Raw genomic sequence first — 26,395 nt, forward strand, 5'->3', positions numbered from 1 at the left:
AAGTTTTTTGCTGTGAGGGTGGTGAGACACTGGCACAGGTTGTCCAGTTAGCCTGTGGCTGCCCCAACCCTGGCAGTGTTCAAAGCCAGGTTGGATACAGTCTTGAGCAACCTGTTCTGGTGGGGGATGTCCCTGCCCAGGGCAGGGGGCTGGGACTGGATGATCTCTAAGGTCCATTCCAATCCCTTAACATACTATGATACTATGATAATCACCTAACCTTTCACTCCATAATGGCGAATTTCATTCAAGAACACAGTTAATACGGTTCTGAAAACCACCTCCAGTATGCAACCTACAGTCTGTTGGTTTCTGATGTAACCAAGTTTCAGACTAGTTTCCTTCCTTCACAATTCTTACAGCCAACATCTACTCAGGAATAACTCAGGGCAACTTTTCCAGACAAGAAAACAGGTGCATTTGAGATCTTAAAATCTGCTAACCATTTGGTATGCGACGCAAACACGTCACATTTGTGCACTTGTCCTCCTTTGTTTTACTCAAGCCTTCAAAACATTCCATTTAATACCATTATATCCTTGTTAAGGTTCCATTCCTATCAGGAGAGAACATGCTTTCATAAACCATTTAAAAGGCTGTTGGTAATGCTGCAGTTTGCATTTTAAACTGTTTGGCAGAACTCAGGAGCAATTAGAACTGTACCATTCACTCGGTGTATTTTAATGTGCTCTCCCTTCCCTTTGCAGCATGTTCAAAACTCACAGCTTGACAATATCCGTGTTTGAAAGACATACTACAACAACAAAATCCCTTACACTTCTAGCAGATCCACTTGTTCTTCCCCATTCACACCCAGGACAGCAGCACATGAACTGTTTCATTCACAAAGTCAGGGATCTGGGGCTGTTACAGCTCTGTCCATAACACATCTATCAGAAAACACATGTGGATTCTACTTGGAAAAGCCCAAACAGCTTGTTTCTCACTCTTTACTCTTGATGAACCAATCACTAAGACTAGTAAGAATTGCACTAAATGCATACTTCAGTTCTCATTGCAACTAAAACCTAAACCTTTCTCCAGAGAACTATTTTATATGCTCTTTCCTCTTCCAATACAAACAAACCAGGCAAGGAACACACTTCTCTTCCTTCCTCAACACTACTTTTGTTGAAGCCCTGGCAGCTAGTGCTTATGTGTGGCAGCACAAACTGAAGGATGGAGTAGAAGTCTAACCCATGTTCACAAAGGCTCCATTACAGCAGTCTTGAGGTCAGAAGAACCTCATCATACCTGCATACAGTGCTTCAGATTTAGAATGGGACATAGAATCATGGAATCATTTAGGTTGGAAAAGCCCACTAAGATCATCAAGTCCAACCATTCCCCCAGCACTGCCAAGCCCACCACTAACTCATGTCCCCAAGTACCACATCCACACAGCTTTTACATAAAACTTCATCACTGCCTTGTACCAGGGCTTGACAACCATTCCAATCCCTTAACATACTATGAAACCTTCTCTCCAGCTGTGCCATTACTTGTTTTGTATCTTCTATTCCCTCCCCCCAGTTTGTGCTTCACACATTTTATTTCCCTTCTAACCCTCTCTGTATTCCCCTCCTGCAGCTGTGCATACCTTCTCCTGCACACACGTGCTGGGTACAGGCTCTCACCTCTGATCCTGTTTCAAAGGGACCAGAACTCCTGACTGCAGCAGCTGCATAGTAAGAAATACTGCACAGAGCTGTCTCTGCCACAGGCAGCACCTCTGCCTGCACCTACTGCATCCCTTTGCTCCTGCCCTTCCCTATGGAAAGGGCCCAAAATGACAATGCTGCAACAACATAGCCCACCGCTTTACTGATTATCAATAGCAAAACCAAAACAGCATTCACCTGTTACAAGTAGAGATTTAAGCACTGATATTTGGAAGCTCTATGCATATAGATCAGCCTGTTACATCCTACATGCAAAGCACACATACAGCAAGCTCCCAACTCTATTCCACTACCCAAATAGATTCTGAGAAAGATCATTTTCACATCTCTGTGCTTAGGTATCATCTCATTGAACACTATCCCCTGAAAATACACTCCTTTGAATATCTTGCAGACTACAGCTGCCTTAAACTACAGATCTCTGTATTAATATTTAGCCTTTACAGTAACATATTTTGGGCCCTTCAGTCCAAGAAAGATATTGAGGCGCAGAAGGGCAATGGAGCTGGGGAAGGGTCTGGAGCAGCAGGAGCAGCTGAGAGAGCTCAGCCTGGAGAAAAGGAGGCTCAAGGGAACCTTCTCACTCTCTACAATTCCCTGACAGGAGGCTGGAGCCAGGTGGGGGTCAAGCTCTGCCCTCAAGTAACAAGTGACAGGATCAGAGGAAACAGCCTCAAGTTGCACCAGGGGAGGTTCAGGTTGGATATTAGGAAAAATTTCTTCACTCAAAGAGTGGTTAGGCCCTGGCACAGACTGCCTAGGGCAGTGGTGGAATCATCATCCCCGGAGGGATTTAACACATATGTGGAAATGGCACTTGGGACATGGTTTTGTGGGCATGGTGGGATTTAGTCAAAGGTTGGACTTGATGGTCTCGGAGGTCTTTTCCAACCTTAACCATCCTGTTTTACAATGCAAATAAGCTAAAAGCAAGTCTCACTGAGGAATAAACCCTGCACTCAACTACGAGGTAGCAAGAAGGATGCAAAGAACTTGTGTGCCCGAGAGCCTACCTGAGAGCTTGAGGCCTCTCTCCCCGACCTGAGTGTTGTAGCCATTTGGCATTCTCAGGATGGCATCGTGGATTCCTGCCAGCCTGGCCACTGCATACACCTGCTCTGGGCTGGCTCCAGTGTTGCCATAGAGCAGGTTGTAGTAGATGGTGTTATGGAAGAGAACAGCATCCTATGTTTGTGGAAAGAACATTTGAAATCAGAAACCATGAACAACAGCTTAAAAACTGTCCTCAATCCATGAAAGAAATCACTACAGAACAGTTCATATTTTTCTCCAAAGCCTGAAGGTAAAAGTATTTGGGAAAATCTCCCAAAAATGGGATTAATACACTTTGTGTCCTGAATATATATATCTGTCATGCATACTTTCACCACTTTGCAAACTCATTCTGGGTGATAATAAACTATAAAGCTAAATCACTTAAAGCTGGAGGCAGTTTCTCCTGGGGAGGCTTAAACACATTTCAGAAATTGGATCTATATGATGATGTACATAAACCCGTAACAGTTCTTGGGAATAAAAAAAACATGGTGACTTTCAAAGGAACTAGAAACACCTCTGCATTAGGATTGGGCTCCACTGAACCACAGTGCCAGATACTGAGAACTACTATTGTGATGGAACTACTTGGGGAGAAGGAATTCAAATACCTGAGGTACAACTCCTATTGCCCTTCTTAGACTTTCCAAACTGACATCTTGGATGTTCTGTCCAGCAACATAAATATTTCCTTTCTGAGGTTCATAGAACCGAAATAATAACCTCACAATTGTGCTTTTCCTGAAATTGAAAGGAATTAAAGGTAGTGTCACATTCTATGTTGCAATTTACAATCTCCAATTGCAATTAATGCCACAGACAACATAATCAAAAGCAAACACAAGCAGCACTGCACTTCAGAAACTAAATTCTGCATTGATTGGCATATTTAGTCCATTTACCCACCCTGACCCACTACCTCCTACAACAGCCACTTTCTTTCCTGCAGGGACTTCAAAGGACACTCCAGCAAGGACTTTCTGCCCCTCAAGATATTCAAAATGCACATTATCAAAGGCGATGGTAGCAGTCTCGGGGGTGATCAGCAAAGGTGGAGCCAACTCTTTGTCCTATGAAAAGAAGAGTTCCACTTTATGTGCTGCCCAGAAAGTATCTCCAACAGGTTAACAAGCTGAACAGCCCATTTCCCAGCTCAGAAAAAGGCGAACAGCCACTCCAGCTTCAATACGTGGAAAATAATTATAACTTGCTGCACAAGTGACATTGGTTTGCTCCTCCTTTTCCCCAAAGGAGGTAAGAATTTCTGCTGTAAACACTGCGCCTCACAATTTCTTTTTGCAGTAATCAATTCTGCATCAATTGCCAATAAAAATTCAAGCACAAAGCATGAATACTTAAATCAAAAATCTCAATACCAACACAGCTTCCATAAAGCAACTTTTGCTTCTCTGCAAGGAGAAAAGCAACTGCTATGGCAGAAACTGGAGGAAGAGGAAGAACAGCATCTTCACAGAGCACCTTTCATGATGGAAAGTAAGGTAAGAAACAGGGTGAAATTATGGCACTGCCAGAAACAGCCCTATTAAATATCCAAATACTTTAGGAAAATAAGCTACTACTTACTTTAATTTTGGTATCTACACTGAGAAGTGTAAACAAGGTATTCATATCTATAAGTGCTTGTCTTGTCTCTCTGTATACTGTTCCCAGGAAGTTTAGGGGAAGAGAAAGCTGGAATAGCAATCCATTCACCATTACTAGATCTCCAACAGAAAGGCTGCCTTAAGACAAAATGGATGTGAGAGAATCAGGAGACTTGAAGGGTTATCCTGTTAGGAAGTACCAAAAGATTTTAAAAAATAATCAAGTTAATCAAGTCTAGTCTCTTTTATCCCATTTCTAAACCCAGATGTTTAAATAGCAAAGAAAACATATTCCTAGAAGATCAGATTTGATATAAGCCTGCAAGGAATGGCAATGTTTGTGTGGATTTCAATTCAAAAAAGATGTAATAGCACAGGAAAATAAGGCAAGCAGCATGCAAAGCATCAGGTTGTAAAATTGAAAATTCCACAGAAAGAAACATTAAGGGGCCTTTATAAGTTTAAAGTGGACAAAACAATCAATGAAAACACGAATCAGGAAAGACAATATTAAGTATAATTACAGACAAATCCAAATGATAGAATTTTTCATGATCAAGACAGAACTTTCATACTATATATACACCACACAAGTGCTAAAACACATAGTGAGACCCTCTGGGCAACTTAGTACCAAACAGGCTGATCAAGGGAAAACTCAGGATGCCACACTAGCTAAAGGTAAGTGCAAGGCCAGTTCAGCTGAAACAGGCCCATGAGGATGATCTGAAGCTGTATTTCTCCCATCCTACTTAAAGATAGTCTAAGTTTCACTAAGAACAGCCATAAACTGTACCTACTGTCTTAACTGTTTACAGTGTAACCCTTCCCTGCATCTCCTGAAGGGAGCAAAGCAGATGCAAGGTAGAGTGCATGGTATAAAGGTCTGCCCTTCAAACAGTTCTCCATGCTAACAGCATTTAAAGCATCATTTTTTTAACTCTAAAATCACCTTGCTTTAGCTGAGCTTCATCCCAATCCTGTACTTGAACCTTACACTGTGCCTTCCTAAACAAGAATGGCTTATTTTATATAGTAAATTAAACAAATATAGATTCAAACTAACATAGGGAACCAATTGTTTTGATAATGTGTCTTTATTAACCTAGGGAAAGTGAAGGACACTGGTAATAAAACTAGTGGACACAAAGCACATAAGTGTATATATACACACACACACACATATATATATTTACTGGGGAAAAGTTCTGAAAACTGCCAATGTGTGAAGGAAGAAAGAAAAAAAAGAAAGGATTTTTAGGGAAGGTCCACAGAAATATTTGTATTTCTATAAATGTCTTTTGATCCTTCAACAGAAACTTCCTGAACATTTTCTTGGGATCATTCTCTGTAAGCTAAACTTTTAAAATGTTTTTGATAAGATCATCCTAGTTACTAGTACATACACACGTACTATACATACTAATTAATGTATTGTACATACTAGCTACTGGGACATACATATATGCACACTGGAACACGTATCTGTGTGTATATACATATACATACATATATATATAATGGAATTAGTAATACTGCAAGAAGCAGAAATAGACAGAATTTAAGCACAACCTCTCAGAATTAACTCTGAAATCAACAATAAGTGAATTAAAATTAACACCTCTATTACAGATGAATTAAGGTAAAGAAGTTTTTAGCTTATAGACAAATGAGTTACCTGCAACGATGCCCTGGCTTGCAAGCACCATAATGGCTGTTAATCCAACACTAAATATAGCACTCTGTCCAAAGTTCAGGAGAGCTAAAGTAGAGGTAGTCTTCAGGGAGGCATTTTCATATGTCTTCAGGAACTCATCATACCGTTGGGCTTCGTATTTTTCATTATTGAAATACTACAATGTACAAAGAAATGAGAAATGTGAGTATCAAAAACATTAGACTGCCGAAGTCATTATAAAATAGAGGATTTCCATACTACAGGTACAGATACACACACAACTAAGAAGTCAAGTCCAACAGTCCTAGCAACTACAAAGAAAAAAATCAGACTATCCTGAGTTGGAAGGGACCTACAAGGATCATCAGTCCAACCCCTGGCCCTGCACAGCACACCCCAACAATCCCACCATGTGCCTGAGAGTGCTGCCCAAACGCTCTTTGAGCTCTGTCAGGTTTGGGGCTGTGACCACTGCCCTGGGGAGCTGTTCCAGTGTCCAAACACCCTCTGGGGGAAGAACCTTTTCTCATTTTCAAGATTCAGTTTACATTTTGCAGAAAGTGATGGTTAAGGCACTTCAGTCATGAAAGAAACTTCTCACCCTTTATTAGCAAACAGATGTTTCCAACCTCCACTACCAACCTTCATGCTACTCTGTCAATGCCGTGCAGCACTCCTCAAATAGATAATGTTTTCAAATACTATTGCTCCAATTATGAAGCCCTATAAAAGATAAACTTTCAGTCTGGAGAAGAGGTTATGTGGGGACCTCAGAGCAACCTTCCAGGATCTGAAGGGGCTCCGGGGAAGCTGGAGAGGGACTCTTGATTAGGAACTGGAGTGACAGGACAAGGAGCAATGGAGATAAATTGAAAGAGGAAAAATTCAGGCTAGATATTAAGGAGAAGTTTTTAATGTGAGGATGGCGAGACACTGGCACAGGTTGCCCAAGGAGGTCGTAGATGCCCCAGCCCTGGCAGTGTTCAAAGCCAGGTTGGATACAGCCTCGGGCAACCTGGTGTGGTAGGAGGTGTCCCTGCCCGAGGCAGGGGGATGGGGCTAGATGATCTCTAAGGTCCATTCCAACCCCTTACCATACTACGAAATTATGATTCACTTCTCTAAGGCTGACAGAAGTAAGCCAAGAGACTGCTAGTAAAGATTGGTCTTACCTTCACAGTCTCATAATTGAGCAGTGAGTCAATGGCAGCGTTACCAGCATCGTTATCGGCTTTGTTCATTTCTATCCGAAACTTAGTCCTGGGAAAGGAATGTTTCATATAGTCAGGCACTGAGGCTGAGGCAACACCAAGTACCCTGATGAACATGAGGGCAATGCCTTACCTCCACTGTGTAATTCCTATTGTGAATGCTGCATAGGCTCCTAGTGTCCCCAGAGTGACGAAAGCAAACTCAGCACCACATTTGTAATACTGGAATAGTTAAAAGAAAAGAGTCCTAATAATTTTCACAACTTCACTGTTGTCTCCAGCTAAGCTGTTCTTGCCCAAGGGTAGATGCCCCAGCCCTGGCAGTGTTCAAAGCCAGGTTGGATACAGCCTCGGGCAACCTGGTGTGGTAGGAGGTGTCCCTGCCCGAGGCAGGGGGATGGGGCTAGATGATCTCTAAGGTCCATTCCAACCCCTTACCATACTACGAAATTATGATTCACTTCTCTAAGGCTGACAGAAGTAAGCCAAGAGACTGCTAGTAAAGATTGGTCTTACCTTCACAGTCTCATAATTGAGCAGTGAGTCAATGGCGGGCAACCTGGTGTGGTAGGAGGTGTCCCTGCCCGAGGCAGGGGGATGGGGCTAGATGATCTCTAAGGTCCATTCCAACCCCTTACCATACTACGAAATTATGATTCACTTCTCTAAGGCTGACAGAAGTAAGCCAAGAGACTGCTAGTAAAGATTGGTCTTACCTTCACAGTCTCATAATTGAGCAGTGAGTCAATGGCAGCGTTACCAGCATCGTTATCGGCTTTGTTCATTTCTATCCGAAACTTAGTCCTGGGAAAGGAATGTTTCATATAGTCAGGCACTGAGGCTGAGGCAACACCAAGTACCCTGATGAACATGAGGGCAATGCCTTACCTCCACTGTGTAATTCCTATTGTGAATGCTGCATAGGCTCCTAGTGTCCCCAGAGTGACGAAAGCAAACTCAGCACCACATTTGTAATACTGGAATAGTTAAAAGAAAAGAGTCCTAATAATTTTCACAACTTCACTGTTGTCTCCAGCTAAGCTGTTCTGATTTTGAGACAAGTACTCTGATGGTCCCTCCCAACACCATCCCTGCTCTGAACTGCTCAAAGCTAAAGGCACAAGCCCAAAAGGAAAGCAGCAAGAAGGATTTAGACAAAAAGATTGGAGGTGATAACCAAGAGCTAGTGTATGTAATATTGCAAAGTTATTTCTGCCATTATCAAACATAAATGCTCCAGATATTTGTGCTGTTACCACAAATAAGTATTTGTTTCTGTGCTTTTTCGGTGGATTTTGAAAGCAAGCTGAAGACTGTGGAAGAAGAAATAAATGGCCTTGCAAAACAACTTAGGAAGCATTTTCTCTGCTTCAGGGCACATCAGAGAGAACAGCCCCAAGAAGAGAAATGAAAGCATGGTGGCACCTCGCTCACAGCCAGCTTGATCTGCAACTTCCAAGAGTTATAAAATGTAACTCAACATCAGGTGTTTTAAGTCTTGTTATTACATTCAAACTTGATTAAGTCAATCAAATCTTGACTGATTTAGTGTGTTGAGAACTCACACACAAATAACACACTAAACCTCAACATTCCTGGCCATTTCTATTCTGCTTCCTCACCATTTACCTGGATATATTTGACACTTGTGCACAGTTGAGTTTTCTGATTTTATTTTTTCAACAACTCTGAAGAAAAACATACGAAACTGTCCCCATAAATACCACTGGCTGAAGACAGGTGTCAAATGGAAGAATGATTTTAAATAAGCTGGCTCAAAGTGACTGGTATTTGATAATTATGGATTGCTGTCTTTTACAGCAGCTGCTTTTACAACCACCTTGTAAATTCAATTACTATTATTAATACTCAGTAGACACTGGTAAAAGAAAATGTATTATTCCTAAACGACACAATTCCAACAATGAACAAACAACACTTACCAGAATTGCACTGACCAGAGCCACTTCAAACATTGTAGGCCCCAGATTGAATACTAGAGCACTGAGAACAAAACTGATGCCCCTTGTACCTCTGTCAATAGTTTTCGACAGAGCTCCTGTTTGCCTGCTAAGATGGAAGGCCAAATCCAGATTGTGAAGGTGCAGGAAAACATTCTTGGCTATCCTTCTGATGGAATTTTGAGCTACTTTCCCAAATACTGCATTTCTGGCTTCATTAAATAACGCTGCCCCAGCTCTTGAGATACCATCTAAAAAGGGATGAAAAAGTTTACAAAATGAAAGTAATTATATTTTCAACTTCCATTCATGCATGAAATTACACTAGACTCATTCTTTAGATATTTTCAACATTTTTAGTTCGAAGGTAATTTATACTTAATTGGTCCAAGCTTTGTGCAATTTTTCATTTATAAACCATTGTACACGCATTTTCAATCCGTTTCTTTAGCAGCTGGTTATAAGAAAGGGCAGGATTTATAATCAGGAATAATTTCTATAAGCATTATTTCACTTTTTAATTGGAATACCAGAAGCAATGTCAGAGAATATTTGGAACACACATCGACACAGAGTAGCTATGAAATAGTTATGATGTGTTGAGGGCTGGAGCCCCTCTGCTCTGGAGACAGGCTGAGAGACCTGGGGGTGTTCAGTCTGGAAAAGAGAAAGCTCCAAGGGGACATAAAATTCCCTTCCAGTGCCTAATGGGGCTCCTACAGAGCAGCAGAGGGACTTTGGAGAAGTGTCTAGAGTGACCGGACAAGGGAGAATGGCTTCCCACTGCCAGAGGGCAGGGGTAGATGAGATATTAGGAAGAACATCTTCCCTGTGAGAGTGCTGAGGCACTGGCACAGGTTGCCCAGAGAAGATTTGGCTGCTCCATCCCTGGGAGTGTTCCAGGACACGCTGGACAGGGCTTGGAGCAATCTGGGCTAGTGGAAGGTGTCCCTGCCCATGACAGAGTGGAACGAGATGAACTTTAAGGTCCCTTCCAACACAAACCATTCTAGAATTCTATGAAATGTCCATCCCAGACACTTGGCAGCACAAAGGACAGAAGCTCTGCTGTCTCCCTCCCCTGAAGAACATTAACACTCATCCATGATTTGGGAATAGCACTTACAGCCAATGAGAACAGCAGTTGCCAGAGTTGCCGCAGTACTTGGTGCATCGCTGAGGTTCAGCATGTTTCCAGATACCTGGTTGAGGTTGTCTACTGCATATTTAAACATGAAGGGAACCACTACATTCATGGCCTAAAAGCATGAGAACATCAGTTAGTCCATATGCATTAAAACATGACTATTCTTTTTGAAATTGCTCTACTGTCATATTTAGTCCTTAAATACTTACTGAGAGTGAGATGGCTTTTGATTCCAAGCACAATATTCTCCAGACTGTTAAGTCTTTACTGCTTGGACTGAAGGGTTAGTTTGTCTCTTTCACTGTCTCCTTTTAAATATCAATTTCTATCCTAAACAAACTGTACACTGCAAAGGCACTTGACCTAGGGCTGAGCTCTCAGGACAGCAAGGCAAGCCTAGGAAATTAATCAAGCCACAGACAATGCATAACACACACAGTGCTACTGAATTATGTGGTGGGTACAGGCTGTTTGGTCTTTGTGCTGCTGACAATATTCAGTATGAAGCACCACTACTGCAAAAGAAACCACTCACCCACACACTGGTAATACCAGGTCATCAACATGGATTAAATCAAAGCTCTAGTGAAGGCCAAGAAGATAAGCTGAGCCATCCTTTGTCCCTCTGATTGTTAGTACTGTCTTAACATTTAGCTAATGCTTTCTATTCGCAACATCACTATAAACATTAATTTAATATCTACATTAGCCCTGGTAATTGGCACAGCAGCACAAAAGACTTTCTGTACAGTCTACAAGACACTAAAAATGACTTGAAAAAAGAGTTTTCAAACAAAACACCACAGTCATCTCCACAACCCAACACAGAGTCTGTCACTGTGTAGCAGGATGCTCTGCCTTGGAATGGGGTAAAACAACCAGACAAATGCCCTATTTGCAAAGCTATCAGGGGTAAATGCAGAAGGGGCATCATGCTGCTTTTGGTGTTGAAATGATGCTGAAACTAGTCTGACTCATCAATCCCAAACCTTCACATCCTGAGGGTGAGATGAAGATATGGTAAAACTGGTAAAGGAACAAATAAATTATACTACCGATAGCTTATCTCAGGCTGCTGAGCTGACACAGCTGCCCTGGAGACATCTGACTGACAGTCACTTTCCTACCAGAAAAGCCCAGTCCCAAATTTTAAGGGTAAGGTCTTCTAACATATCTCTTCTTGGAGTGTATGTATGAGGAGGATTCCTCCCTTGAGTGGGAATGTCCCTCAAGGTTACTCCTCGAGGCTGAGCAGAAGAGATTTGCTCACAGTCCCTGGTATGGGTGAGCAACATCAATATTTACTTAATAATTGTTTTTGCTAGCTTTAATACAATTGCTTCAACATTGCTTCAATATTGCTTTATAGTGCACTGTATCATAATAGTTGTTATAGCTTCTATGCTGTGTAGCAAATAATTCTGATTAAAACCTTTTTGTCTAATCATTCCCATAATAAATCATACATATTTCTATAAATATATCTGGTTTGCCATCCTTAATCCCTGCGGGACAAAGGTGTACAGAGGTTCAATTACACCTGTATAATCCCTTAGACATAAAAGTCTGGGGCTAAGATTGGATCCAGCTGCACCAGGCTCCTCTCTGAGGAGGAGTTTAGAAAGCAAGGGGGTCCTTTCTGCACCTCGGGACTCAACGGGAGCTTCTAACAAACTGTCTGAAGGTCCCACTCTGCCTGCAACAAATTGGCACAGTCAGCAGGATGGCAAATAATTTTGAGAAACAGACTTAACAGAATATTTACGAAGGCACAGTATACACATTGACACTGATGATCCTTGGTCAGTGGAAAATTGGTATGAGTGGGAAAGGATACAAGAGAAATTAGATAAAAAACAGAGACCACTGAAAGATAAAAAAGGAACAGATATTATCTGTCATGTATTTGGATTATGCTTAAAGGCTGCATGGCAGTAGAGAGAAGAAATTATAAAAGAAAGAAATAATCTGAGAGAAGAAATAAAGGAAACAAAATATGTAGAACTGTCTTTACAGTATCAAAATGACCGACTAAAACAACAATTAATAGAATCCAAGGGAAAGAAAAAAACCTTGGAAGAAAAATTAGAATTGACTTTAAGCCCCCAATCCTCTGGATGCTGGAAAAATGCCATAATTAATAGTATCCCCTGAGGATTGGGATGGTGATATTTGGTAAAGTCCTGATGAGAATGCTGATGAGGAAGAATGGGACTTTGATGAAACAATTAGACCTCTAGCTCCTAAAGTGGAGGAACTTCCAGAACTAAAAACTAGACCTATAATTAAAACTGAGGTTCCCAAAGGACCTCATCGAGGTCAGAGGAGGAATGAAGTCAGAACTACACCCTGGGACCCCCTGCAACTGGCAAATCTGGGAAACCCAGGGGAGTCAGAAACTGCGTATTCATGGAGAGTGAGCCTCTCAGGGGAGGGGGGGGACAGAATATTGCTGGATGGAAATGAAGCTGATGGATACTGGGGGCCAGGAGTCTAGTCCAGGACCTGAGCCTACAAATCAACCCCATTCAATAACCAGCAGGATTGCTTATTGGGCAGGAGGAATAGATGTTATGGAAAGAGGAAAACCAGCCTCCATACCCATTAACACCTTCACTGAGAGGAGCTCCAACAATGTTAAAAACTTACTTAATGGGGCAAAAAGATGAAATTAGAAGGGACTTAAGGCATAATGAAGAGTTACAAGATCCCCAAGCCCCAAGACAACCTATCCCCATGTGGGCAGGACTTTTGCATGATATAATAAACCATGCAAGGGAAATGGGCTGGGAAACTCATTTTGGGGAACAAACTCAGGGTATTGAGAGGAGTCTAAAAATTGAAATACAGAGACCTCCTGAACGTTGGGTGAAGACTTTTAAACATACCCCACCCGAGACAAAAGAGAGATCCAATCCCCCTATTCACTTTCAGGAACAGTGAAATGAGCCGTGGAGGATGGCAGTAACTTTAGGCATTCCCCATGCAGCCCTGAGGGAACAACCCACTGCAGTAACAGCAGACTTAGTCAAAGTAGTACAACAAGGGGGAAACACAAATAACAAAAATCCTCCACAGGAAAAACAGAAAACACACACCCCTAATCCTCTTGAGATAACAGAAACAAAAAAAGGAATAAAACCACTAAGCACTGGATGAACTTTGGTTATCACCTATCAATGACCTATCAACGGTCTGATGAGGATAGAGCCCAGATCTACTTGCCTGTAGCAGGCAGAAAACAACCTTTGAACTTTCTAATTGATACAGGAGTCCAAATGTCTTTAATCATCCCCACAGATGCTAAAAATGCAACTTAAATTTTAAAAGAAAAAGGGTCCATTTAACAGGACTTAATGGAGAAAGTATTATATGTCATACTGCCAAAGTCTGTTTATGGCTACCTGGGATAAAATGAATGACCTCAAACACATTTGTAATCTCAAACCATGAAGAAAATATTTTAGGATACGATATCCCTAAAGGAAAACTTTGACAATCGCCTAACAGGAATGTTTGGTCATTTCATCCTGCAAAACTCCAAATAGATTTTCTGGAGAAAACAGGAAAATTAATCTACTAAAAAATGGCTCCAGTTTTACCTGTTTCTACTGTAACTGATGCCAAACAGTATCCTATTTCTCCTGCAGAAGCCAGAGAAGGGGTAAATGAAGTAATTAGGAATTTAGAACAGAGGGGTATTATATTTAGAACTCACTCCCCATACAAACCAGACAGGAGCTGGCGCTTACCAGCTGGTTATCAAGAGCTGAATGGCAATACAGGACCACTCACTGCAGCTGCCCCAAACACTGCCAGTCTCACTGCCACCCTGCGAGCAGCTGCACACCTTGGATGGCACTTTTCAAACTTTGAAGCTCCCACTCTGCCTGCGACACACTGCACGTTTTGGTAAGAGCAGCCAAACCCAAACACATCTCTTGTAACATGCAAAACTCAACTGGATATGTAAACACACCAACTTTAGGACTTCCTATTTGCACAAGCGTGGCACAAGAAAATACTGAAAATCTTGAAGAAAACATAAAATTCTTCAGTTTTGTTCATGTTTCATCACTCATTCATAACAATGTGAAAGACAATTTACTGACAAACTTCATATAATTAATAGAATTCATTAATTCAAACCTAACCATCAGGATCTGAAAAAAAGGTCTCAAGTTTTTTAGCAGTTCAACAAGTACGTGATAACCTACAATCTTACAGTCACAGCAGATGTTAAAATACTTCACAGTGAGATGACTTTGCTAAAAGCTGAGGGTTTTTTTATCAGTATTTGGAAAAAAATTGTGCGCAGATGACAAATGATTTTACATGAGAAGAAACAAAAACACAAACCAGATTGAGACAAATATTTCAGATCTCTCCACCAAATGTTTTGGATACCTACTTGGTTCTCAATTGTCTTTAGGTATATCTATCAGAGCTAAAAAACTGTAAATTAAGTGAATAAAACTAAGTTTTGAGTGAAAGGAGTGGTAAAGTCCCTTACAACTTCAGTCCAAACTCAAGTGGGAAGACAGGCTTTTAAAAATTCTAGTAACTATCCCAGTATCCAATATCCCCAGAGGCAAATAGTGGAAGACAGGAACTTTCCCAAGAGGGGTAACTGGAGTTTGGAAAATACTTTTGTAAACTATAGGATCAATAACAATTTGAAGTTTTTTTTCGACAGTGCTTTAGGCAAAAGATATAAATGTCAATAGGAAGGAATCCGTTTTCTATTCTTCCCCCATTTCTCCCCTGTGAAATACACTAAAAAATCCCACAAACAAACAAACAAAAAAACCCCAAAAAACCCCCACGCGACCTCAAAATTCTCAATACAGCATAATCTAGACAACAACTGAGAGGATACAGATGAGATCTGAGGGATAGGTAAGGTTATTACTGGTTAGACTGTGACTAAAAAGAGGTTGAAAGATGAGGAGCCACTTCCAACACTCTTCTGAAATAGCCCTCAGTGCAACCTGAACGTCCTTCAGCATGAGGTCTGCTCTTAAAAGATGGGAACTGTAAAAATCTCCAATCTCCTCTCCCTTCCCCAGCATAACAAACAACTCCCACCTTGCCTTCTGAGTTACTGAAACTCTGATTTTGGGGTGGCATTTTGTTCTCAGTAAAGACAAATCTCCTACCATGTGTGTTCCAGTGACAACCAACATGACAAAGTGCAAGATTTCCTGGGAGAGACTTCTCAGGAGAAAAGCAGAATATTGTAATGCAGATTGCCTTGATTTCCTGCAGATTCTCCCAAATCTGTCTGCAGGGATTTTATTCTTCACTAGACTATGTTACACTACAGGTAGTTTTGAAATAGAACTACAGATGTATTTCAAAGGCCATTTAAAGAGAAGAGATATATTCTTTAAACTCCTGTTCTCCACTCACAATTAATTTAAGCAGTAACAGCCTACAATTTTGCAGAAATGTCTTCTTTTACATCAATATAATTTTCCCCGATAGAGTTTTAAATGAAATTTAAAGCCTGGTCTCAGGTTATAGTTGTTCTGACTCCTGGAGGGTAAAGCTTGAATAAGAACAAGGCAGCATTTCATTAGCAATCAGGACACTCTTCTCTCCAGTCATTTAAAAAGGAAAAAAAGTTAATCCTACAAAGTTTATAGCAAGAAATGAGAGGCCATTATTAGGCCTTTCCCACTCCATTTGTTAAGTCAATGAGATCACAGTAATGGAAACAAAATCTCATCCTCCTGCAAAAACTCACACCTCTCTCTTTACATTTGCTGGTACAGAACAAAAAGCTTTAGGTACACCTTGGCAGCCTATGAAAATCTACCATGAGAAACAATTGTCTTACACAATATATCTTATCCAGGCTTCCCTCCTCTGCCTAATGCCTGAAAGCTTGATAACAATTCCCATTAAGAAGACTCCTTTAATAGGAATTTGTACATTTTCTATTTCTGGGTTTGAATTAATAGCTTATCCATGGCTGAAATTATTGGAAAGCAAATAGAGCACCCATGAAGTCATCCCAACTCACTTGCCCACAGTTAACAGCACATTGCACTGCAATGCATCAGCACGAATGAGCTTAAACATTCTTTATAATGACTGCACTGTTTTAAGCTGACAATGCAGCCCCATCTTTATTCCCCCATGGGACCACACCACTTTTACGGTAAACAGCCTTATCTTTCATTCTGCTCTTCCCAGTGTTTCTTGTTTAATAAAGATGATGAATTAGTGACAGGCTGAGCCCCCGCAAGGTAAAACTGGTCCCCAATGAACTCTTCTTTTGCCAATAATTCAATGAGAAATGTTGACATAAAGATTACTTAATCTAGTTCTGTATCAATATATATAATTTTTATCTCTGGACCAACACATGCAACAACTCCATTTCTGGAGATACAAACAGAAAACTCCATCTCTTGTGGAGGCAAGGCTGCTAAAGAAGCTACAAAATGTGGTGCAGATGAGGGAAGAAGTACCTGACTTCATGCTTTCTTCAAATTTAATGATGACCTGAAATAGATTTTTTTTTCCCTATAAAAACCTCCTCTCATTTAAAATACTTTTCATCTGAAACTTCTTGGAAAGTGAACAGTTTCCAGAGGTTTAACGTCATTATTTAACTGCATCTGAGCCCCCAGAAAGGGCTCAAACACCAAGATCACAGGTACATCCTTCTCTGATCTGATAGATATTGTTATCATTGCAGGCAGACAAAATTTGCTATTCAACCCTTGTGTCCTGCCTCTTCAGCCAAACCATTTTTGTTCCTGCGACTCAGGGAATTAGCAGTCAGTAGAAATGCAGATCATCTGAAAGACTTCTCTGGCTCATGAATAACACATGCCTGGTCTGTGACCATGAGGCCAAAAACCATTCCAGGCTGACACAGGCGACAAGTGATTTTGTCATCTTCATGTGTTCAATGCAGCTCCTCAGCAGCATAAGTACTTTTTCTTCTTGTGCAACAGAAGAAGGTAAGAAACAGAAAAGTAAGGAAGCATTTGTTATACATACCATACAGAAAATGGGAGAGAGAACATGGAAAAAGGAAAAACAGGTATATAGAACCTGAGCACAGTTACTCCTCTCACCTGCCTTCCTCTTGCATTTTTCAGATGACACACAAGTCTAAATAGGCTATAAATATTTAAGGTAAAAATTTAAAGTGTGTCATAATAATACAACAAATCTTGCAAGAAAAACAAGACCTTTCTAGCCCTAGAGCAGACTCCATCCTGTCATAAAAGCCACACTAACAGCTCACTTTGAAGGCTTACAATATCACCAGAGGTTATACGGAGACAAAAAGGAACCAAAAATCACAATAATTTGTTCAATGACAGGCAACTGGGCCCCACAAAAGGAGTGAAGACAGATTGTAACTGCAGGCTCCTCAGCAGCTGCACACACACTGGCTTTTGTTCTGAATGTTACTGAACCAGAAGATTTAAAGAGACAAATTATTTCTCAAGCAGCAGGACAAGGAGTTCTGATCTCCAGCTGGTTAGTGGGTAAGTAACCAAATCAAACAGGGTGTGAACTCCCAATATTTTTTTCCTGCAGCTGAGAATTTCATAACCTACCTAGTTTTGGGCAAGTGCAGGTCCTGCACCTGGGGAGAAATAACCCCAAGCACCAGTACAGGTTGGGCACTGACCAGATGGATAGTAGCTCTGCAAAGAAGGACCTGGGGGTCCTGGTGGGCAACAAGCTGTCCATGAGCCAGCAGTGTGCTCTGGGGGCCAAGAAGGCCAGTGGAATCCTGGGATGCAGCAAGAAAAGTGTTGCCAGCAGGTCAGGGAGGTGATCCTGCTCCTCTACTTAGGCCTTGTGAGGCACATCTGGAGTACTGTGTGGAGTTCTGGTCTCCTCAGGACAAGAGGGAAATGGAGCTCCTGGAGCAGATCCAGTGAAGGGCAGGAAAGATGATGAAGAGACTGGAGCACCTCACTTACAAGAAAAGGCTGAGGGAATTGGGCCTGTTGTGCCTCGAGAAGAGACTACTGAGAGCCCTCAGCAATGTATCTGAAGTGGGTGCCAAGAGGATGGATCAGGCTCTGCTCAGTGATGGAAACCAATAAAACAAGAGGCAACAGGCAGAAACTGATGCACAGGAAGTTCCACCTGAATACCAGGAAGAACTTTCTTGCACAGTGACTGAGTACTGGAACAGATTGCCCAGAGAGGTCATGGATTCTCCCTCACTGGAGATCCTGTACCATGTGCTCTGGGGTGGCCCTGCTTGAGCAGGAAGGTGGGATCAGATGATCCACTGTGGCCCCTTCTACCCTGATTCTGTTCTCTGTGATTCCTTGGAGTTTTCACAGAATACAACTGAAGCCACCCCACAGCCTCTGTCTTCTAATTGGCAACTTAACTTTACAAATACAGAGGTATAAAACCAGAAAGTCTTTTGTCAAACAGAAAAAACTGGCCAAAAGGATGACAAAAGCATTTTTCATTGGGGAAAGTGACTAGTAGCTGCCATCATGATGATATAGTTCTCTATGAAACCCCCTCAGAATGAGCAGCCTTTAGACAAAATCCACAATGAGGATGTGATTCTTTCAGGCACAGGAGTCACTTTGTTCCATTGTGAACAAAGAAATCAGGCCAGGGCTGCAGTGAGGGGAAAGCCACATTGGTGTTCTTGTGCTGACACAACTATAGAGCAGAAAAACTTAACAAACTGCTTGTGTGGTCTATGAAGTACATTGTAATTAACCTCAAACAGAACAAAGGGCTCCCAAATGGGATAACGAGGAAACTGCTCAGCATTACACATGGTCCAGGAAAACTATAGGTAAGCTACTTTATACTTAAGCTTCTCTAGTACAAAGTGACCTTTAGATTGCTGTAGAAGAAAAGCAGACGTGACAGTACAAAACAAAGGCCTGTAGCAAAGGCTAGCTAGAAGAGATCCATGAAATTTTTCGCCCCCAGCCAGTCATAATACATGTTTTCCATAGAGAGTTTGCTGTGTGTTTTCCCAATGAAATCCTTGTTTGCCAAAGCAAACATTCTCACAAAACACTTCTGCTTTAACAAGCATCTCCTAACACCTGGGCAAAGCTCAATAGGTTTTCTGCTTGGCTTCTGGGAATGTGCTCTGGACATCAGAGCTTCCAGGCTGCCTTGTACAAATCTGAAGTGGGAAACTTAAGAGAACACTTCAGAGATCCAAACATCCAGTTACCTCTCCAAAGACCAATTTAGTGTCTGATTTTCTGATGGGGAAACATCTCTCTCTCTCTCCCAGTAGATATATAATAGCCCTGTTTCATGCCAAATATAGAGCTATTTGCAAGAGTCAGGTATCGTGGTTATCAGTCTTGTTTTCATAACACCCCAGGAAGCTGCTTGAAACATTACCAGGCAAAGTACAGTGCTGCCATATGCAGGATTAGAGGCTGGATTCATGTTCTTCATCATATTCATACAACAGTACAAATTAGAGAAGTGGGGAGAGGAAAAAAATACTACAAGTGTTTAAAAACTGTCTTCAAATTATTATTATTAACATTACTAATAAGACTAATAAGAGGCTTTAAAAAGAAGAATTTTGATATCCACCTGGTAGCTCTAAATCACAAAACCTCAAGGCATCTGCATTTTGAGCAGTTTCCCACAGTTTGTAAGGGTCATGTAAAGCATTGCTGTATATTTTGCACACAAAAAGGTTGTGAGTTCACTGGTACAGATATGTCACATGCTACATGTCATCACCTGTATTATCAGCAACGTCCTGAACAGCAGCACAACCCCAAATATCTACTGCAGACAGTACTCACAAGCATCTGAGAGATAAACAGAGTTGTAGACCAAATGACTGCTCATTCCCCTTCCATCCAAATCACCCATTTCTCTCCCAAATGCTCCTCTTTTAGCACCTACATAGCTGAAATTTGTTTCTTCTCTCTTTCCACACCATGGCAATGGTGCTGTGTGTTAAAAAGTTGCCAGTGCAACTGGCTAAGTGCTAAACCTCATTGCCAAGCAGGACTTCCTCCAGCTTACCCCAGCAGGACAATAATATTAGCTTTATGTTTGGGAAAAATTGCCATACTTAGAAGCAACCCAGTGAACTCTGTGTCTCAAGGGAATTCACAAAACATACTCCCAATATTTTGCAACCCAATATTAAAAAAAGGCAAAATATTTTTTTGCACAAAGTTGACATTTGCTCATGTCAACTATTTCTGTGAGGTTTGATGTCTATCCTCCATTGATCTGCAGAAAGCTTTTGCATGACAAATTCTTTCCAAGAGCAAATAAATACTGAATTTGTGGAAGGCAAGAGTTAAATAATATGTATATGGTGAAGTGTATATATATGTGTGTGTGTATACAAATAGATAGATATGTAGTACATACATATACCTCTATTTCATTGTGTGAGGTAAGAGCAACCCTCCAAGACATAATCAAGGCTACAAGTAAAATAATTTGAATGAAATCATGGTTCTTCAATACAAAAAATAAGTTACACAGCTTCTTTCATATTAGGACACTAGAGGAGTCTCTGAAACAACAAAATTCCACTGCCATCTCACAGGGAAATACCAAGAAAAGACTGGAGCTCAAATTCCCTTCTTCACAGCACACCAAGAGCTGTGAGTAGGTACCACCACATTGCACAAGTTCAGGACTGAGAATGGGCACAGAGCCTTGAAAAAATCCTGTACAACAGATCCAGCACCACACAAGAGAAGATCTGTAAGGAACCTTTAACTCCCATCTCCTACGACTTCTGAGGTAAACGATTAATCGGCAATGGAAAATCCTGGGCTAAACTAATGGGAGCAATGGAAAGAAAAATTCTTGTCATCATCATCATCTTCCTAACCACACACACATCACTTGCAGGCACACCCAGTTCAAAACCCCAAGCCATTATTTCTAATCCTGTATGCTCATCACACAGGAAAAATAAAAACCACCTTAAGAGTGTAAAAGCCCTTAAAGAGTAAAAAAGAAAATGATTTCTTGTACAGATGAAAAGTAACTCAGACAGTACAACAAAGGAGCTGTTCTTACCTTGGCACTTGCCAAAAACCCCAGAGATATGGCTACTCTGGCTCGCAGGTCAGGCCTGTCTTTGGGCCACACATAGGCCAGCATTGCTCTGATGATCTTCTTGGCATCTACCTCTTTCAGCTGTTGGAAAGAACAAACAGAGGCATTGCATTATAAAGAGACCTTGGGAAGCAAAATAACAGTACAAATAAGAAAGAATTTGATACACTTGGATCACTTGTGTATTTGATTTGAAAGGAAACAGACACTTCACAACGTTTGACGCCAGGACAGCCTATTACAACTTCAAGCTCTATGTTTTTAGGTTTATATTCATGACATGATGTTAAAGCAGATGAGTTGTTCTTAACTCAGGTGTCCTCCAGAGGACAGGTTTAGCTGGATGTAATGGGAACACAGAAAGCCACAAATCACCATACTGAAATACTTCTCTTCTACATTTGAAAAATTTCTACATTCTTCATTTTCGCATTTGAAATACTTCACAGAACAAATAAAATGACCCTTCTTTTCTCCTCTCCAGATTTCTGTACAAAATGCAAGGGCTTGGTACTTCTTTTTTTTTTTGAAAGATGTTTTCAAGTAGCTTAGAAACAATATGAGAGAAATGCAAAAAAATTTAATAAAATAATGAAGGAACAAAAAAGAAAACTAAGGCAAAGAGGAAGTCTGAAAGTCTACAGTAAACCTAAGGAGTTTGAAGCACATTCCCTGAGGCTGAGTAATCTTAGGCTTCTGGAGGCAGATGGCCACACGTTGGCTTAGCAGATTACATCAATTACACCAATTTTGACTTCTTCAAATGGGTTCTTCTGCAAACCTCAAATTTTGCTCTAAATAAGAGCACAATCCAGTTAATAAGCCATCTGGAAAAAATATTAAGCTTTTTGGTTGGGATTTATTTTAAGTTTTGCTTTGGGATTGTTTTGCTGTTCTTGTGTTTGGTTGTTGAGTTTTTTTACAGAAACACAGATGGATAGATGTCTATAGCACTGACACTTAAGACATATTCCACCAAACTCCCAAGCTAAATTATCTGCAGCCTAAACCATGCTGTAACACACAGCACAAGTACCAACAACTCCTTTTTCTGGGTTGGCTCCCCTGAGGTTAACTTGAAAGACATGAGGGTTATCTAAAACTGAAGGGAGGGCAGCAACGGCAGCTAATCTCTCCATTTCAGGCAATATTTTGTAGTCTGGAGGAGGGAGGAAACAAAAAGTTGGTGCACACCTTTTAAAGATGACTCTTCATGACAGAGGTCAGTAGAAAAAAGGTTTACAATGTATTTGAATGTTTCCCTGACTAGACTGTGCCTTTTCAGTGCTCCGTCCTCAACTTTGAGGGTAAACCAAATTAGAACAGCAATTCTCTGTTAAGGCCCAGGGCGAATAAGCAAGAAAGGAGAGGTCTGTTAAAAGGTAAAATTGCTGAGGCAACCAGGGAAGCCAATCCTCTAAATGCAAGCTTTTAAAAGCACCAGGAAATTCATCTCAGTGTCTCTAGTCACAGCTTCAAAGAAAACCAAAGGGGATGAGAGGTGGCACTTTGTCAACAATTGCAAATGTATTGGAGCATTACACAGGATAAGCACAATTCAAACAACTTTTAAAACATGGACATGTGGAAGATTTGTAAGTGAAGAGAGGATGCAGAAATGCTTCTGTTATATCCTACTCACTCAGGAGACGGAGGTATCTTTCCATTTGAGCCAAGGATATGCATAAAAAGCAGTTCAAACATTTGGGAAATATCTTTGATCACCACACACAGGTTTAAAGGAAGTTAAAAAAACTGGTATCACTAACACAAAAGATCCTGGTGCAATCAGAGCAGTTCTGTATGTTGCTATTGGCTAGTCAGACTTCGCACAGAAAAGCTATTAAAAGGAACAAAATACACTGGCTGCAAACAAGGAATCTATTTCCTTTTTTCACGGCTCTGAACAGTGACAGAAATAAATCCATTTAGAAAAAAGTCACAAGGCAGCCAGGCAGTTGCCAAAGGCCTTGCAAAGGAACAAGAAGCAATATCAAAGGATGCAAAATGCACACATATTACATCAAAGTTTACCATGAAATAGATGTTCCTGTTGTACAGAAACATGAGTTAAAAATTGTTTAAATATGCAAGTGGCAACATTAAGAATTCAAATGAGCAATCTGCTCAATGGACTCAGGCCCTTTTCTGATTCTCTGAGGTACATAAAAAGGTTAAGAGATGCATTTATTTTACCTCCTTTTAAATGGCAGTAATGTTTTACATTTTCATTCAAGGTCTGTTTCTACAGGGATGGAAGGAAAAGCATTATAAATCTAATATAGCAAAGAAGAAGAGTACTTTCCTCTTGCTGAATGCAGCATGTTTTTAAAACACACTACCAAATACTGAAGACTATTGGCAAAGGAATAAGCATTGCCATGTTCCTGGCCCTCTCCCCATCCTATCCAGTTTCTGGACCTTTTAAAATACCTAAAGAGGAGAAAAAAAAGAAAGCCGTGATTCCTCTTCACAATCTCCAAGGTTATTGAGCACTGCAAAGCATTCACTGGGCTGACCCTGTCACTTAGGGGATGAAGCCTATGCCAGGATGATGAGCTATCAGAAGCATGATGGAAGAAAATGGTAGGTTGACTTGCATTTAAGCTGTCATTGCTGATGAAGACAAAAGACCCAGTTCTGTGTGCTCACTCAGGAAGCTGTAACATCCCCTTTATTGTACTAGCACGAGCTGTCTTGCATCTGCACAAGGTTATTCTCCAAACCACTAACAGTTTGCTTCCTCCCCTGCTTTCTCCTCTCTTTGCAGCCCTCAATTGTACCAGCACAGCCCATTTCTCTCACCACCTCTGGAGCACAAGATACACCTTGATGAACTGATTCAGTTTAGGGAAGTGGCAGAAAACTGTTCAGGTGTTTGTTGCAGGGTTTTGTCTCAGTACAGTCAGATAAATCTACAAATTCAGTAGCATGAGGAAAAAAAAGCAAGGCTGAGAACAGGATTTTCTTTTTGTTAGAGCATTTGGATTGCTTCAGTCCATGATGTGCAGCTTGCTGGGGGGGAAGCAGCAGGAGCTGTTTGGGAAAGGAGAGCTGTTCCCACCATTTGGGCATGCTATTTTTCACCTCCATCACTTCCCACTGGCTTCCTGGCTGACCATACTGTGACTTCAGGAGCAAAACCCCAAGGAGAGGAAGGAGGCAGGATTCTTACTTCCATTGCTCTATCAGCTTCAATAAATATCAAACCAGCACCTTGAATTTTCTTCCAAACTTTGGGACAAAAAGTACTGAGTCTTCTGTCTTCAAACTCCCTCCACAGAAGGCAAGTGATGACTAAAGATTAATGAGTGAAATGGTGGCAGGTAAAGTCTAATTATCAGGGCTCCATCCTGACCATCAGTCTTTCCATAAAAACTAAATCTGCTTAGCAAGAGGTCCATGCTACAGTCTTCATTCCTGTCTATTCTGTGTACAAAAAACTAATACACAAAAAACCTCCAAAGCTGGTAAAGAACACTACTGGTTTCGTTTTCAGTACCCAGCACATCACCTACTGCTGCAAGTAGAAGTTATTTGGTAAAAAACCAGATGTGTAAGCTGCTCTCCTAGTTACATGTGAGATGAAGGTAACGTGACCTTCACTCTGTCTTCATCCTTAGTATTCAGCTCTGAAGTTGCTATAAAAGGGGCAATTTAAAACATCACTCCCAAAGTCAGTTTCAGAATGAACAGGCTGGCTTGTGAGGAAAAAAAACCCAAAAAACAACCCCGGGAAAAGAGAAAGGTATAATATAGCTGACATGTATCTCCCCTGCAGTTCTCCTAAAAGCATAATCCTAGGGGAAAAAAATGTAGTAAATGGGGTGCTGGTACTTTTACACAGTGAATACAAGTGCATGGACACATAAAACACAAGAATTGCACTTGGAACATCAGATTTCCTTCCCTCCGTGTTTCCTGGGAACCTCCTGGCTTTTGCACCCAATCTTATTCTGAGGTGTTTTTGCACTCTTCATGCATTCCACCTGTTTTATGGCTAGTTCTTGCTGTTTTCTCTTGGACAATCCTAACATCATCTCGACTTGCTGTTGGAGCCAGTTCAGAATAGGGCCATGAAGCTGATAAGAGGACTGGAGCACCTTCCCTATACGGAGACAGGCTGAGAAAGTTGGGGCTGTTCAGCCTGGAGAAGAGAAGGTTGTGTGGAAACCTCATAGCAACCTTCCACTATCTCCTTACATACCATCATTGTTACTTTAATGTGTCCTTCCTGAATATAAATACAGTCAAAATTTATCAGCTGCATTAACATTAAATTCAATAAAAAGACACAGTTTAAGTACTTCTCTCCCCTCCCATTTTGAGTGTGATTTTACTGACTGATGCACTAACAAACTGATTTCTACTATCCTTAATGTCAAGTCACAGGGAAGTACCAGTCACAAACAAGATGAGCAAACAACAATAAATTACAGTGGAACATACTTTTTAAAGAATCAAAAGATTCAAACTTCAAATACAAACTTCAAAAAATTCAAACTTCAGCAGAAGAACCTAATGTAACACAGGGCAATTTCAAAGGGGTCTGTAACACTAAAATTTTATTTTTAGTAAACCAAATTTAGCCCTTCAACACAGTTATTACAAACATTTGGTGATCTAAGAGCTATCAAGTCTACACAGACAATTAACCAATAGCTACACCACTACAGTATTCACATATCCACTGACACAGCTTTGCACAAATTGCTGCTTGAGGTCTTACGGTTTTGGGGCTATTTTTCTGGAAAGCTGACAGCATTTTTAATTTAACAAGCACTAGGAATTAAGCAGTGTTTTACCCCTTGCTTTGGATCTGTGTGAAGGCCTCCACCTGCATGGCCATGCCAACACATTCTCTTCTCCATCAGTCGCCATCCCAGCAGAATCTGTGTGAGAATGAAGAGTCAGTTTGCAAGAACCTCAGGAAAGAGGCATGTAAAAGCCACCAGAAAAAAGAACTACTGGCCTCTT

General features: G+C 41.0%; 1 protein-coding gene across 1 annotated transcript in view; it reads right to left on the reverse strand.

The window, feature by feature from the left end:
• ABCB7 (ATP-binding cassette, sub-family B (MDR/TAP), member 7) overlaps positions 1 to 26,395 on the reverse strand; it is a 33,302-nt gene that overhangs the window by 5,708 nt on the left and 1,199 nt on the right. The window contains exons 2-12 of the mRNA XM_009075699.1: positions 26,224 to 26,310; positions 21,380 to 21,499; positions 10,319 to 10,451; positions 9,175 to 9,443; positions 8,120 to 8,208; positions 7,948 to 8,035; positions 6,021 to 6,195; positions 4,323 to 4,480; positions 3,645 to 3,808; positions 3,350 to 3,479; positions 2,696 to 2,867 (exon numbers count right to left, since the gene is read on the reverse strand). Of these exons, the coding sequence (XP_009073947.1) occupies positions 2,696 to 2,867; positions 3,350 to 3,479; positions 3,645 to 3,808; positions 4,323 to 4,480; positions 6,021 to 6,195; positions 7,948 to 8,035; positions 8,120 to 8,208; positions 9,175 to 9,443; positions 10,319 to 10,451; positions 21,380 to 21,499; positions 26,224 to 26,289 (1,564 nt within the window). The 5' untranslated portion in view covers positions 26,290 to 26,310. The remainder of the gene's footprint in view (positions 1 to 2,695; positions 2,868 to 3,349; positions 3,480 to 3,644; positions 3,809 to 4,322; positions 4,481 to 6,020; positions 6,196 to 7,947; positions 8,036 to 8,119; positions 8,209 to 9,174; positions 9,444 to 10,318; positions 10,452 to 21,379; positions 21,500 to 26,223; positions 26,311 to 26,395) is intronic.

Source organism: Acanthisitta chloris, unplaced genomic scaffold (genome assembly GCF_000695815.1).
Source record: "Acanthisitta chloris isolate BGI_N310 unplaced genomic scaffold, ASM69581v1 scaffold8295, whole genome shotgun sequence".
NCBI lineage: Eukaryota > Metazoa > Chordata > Aves > Passeriformes > Acanthisittidae > Acanthisitta > Acanthisitta chloris.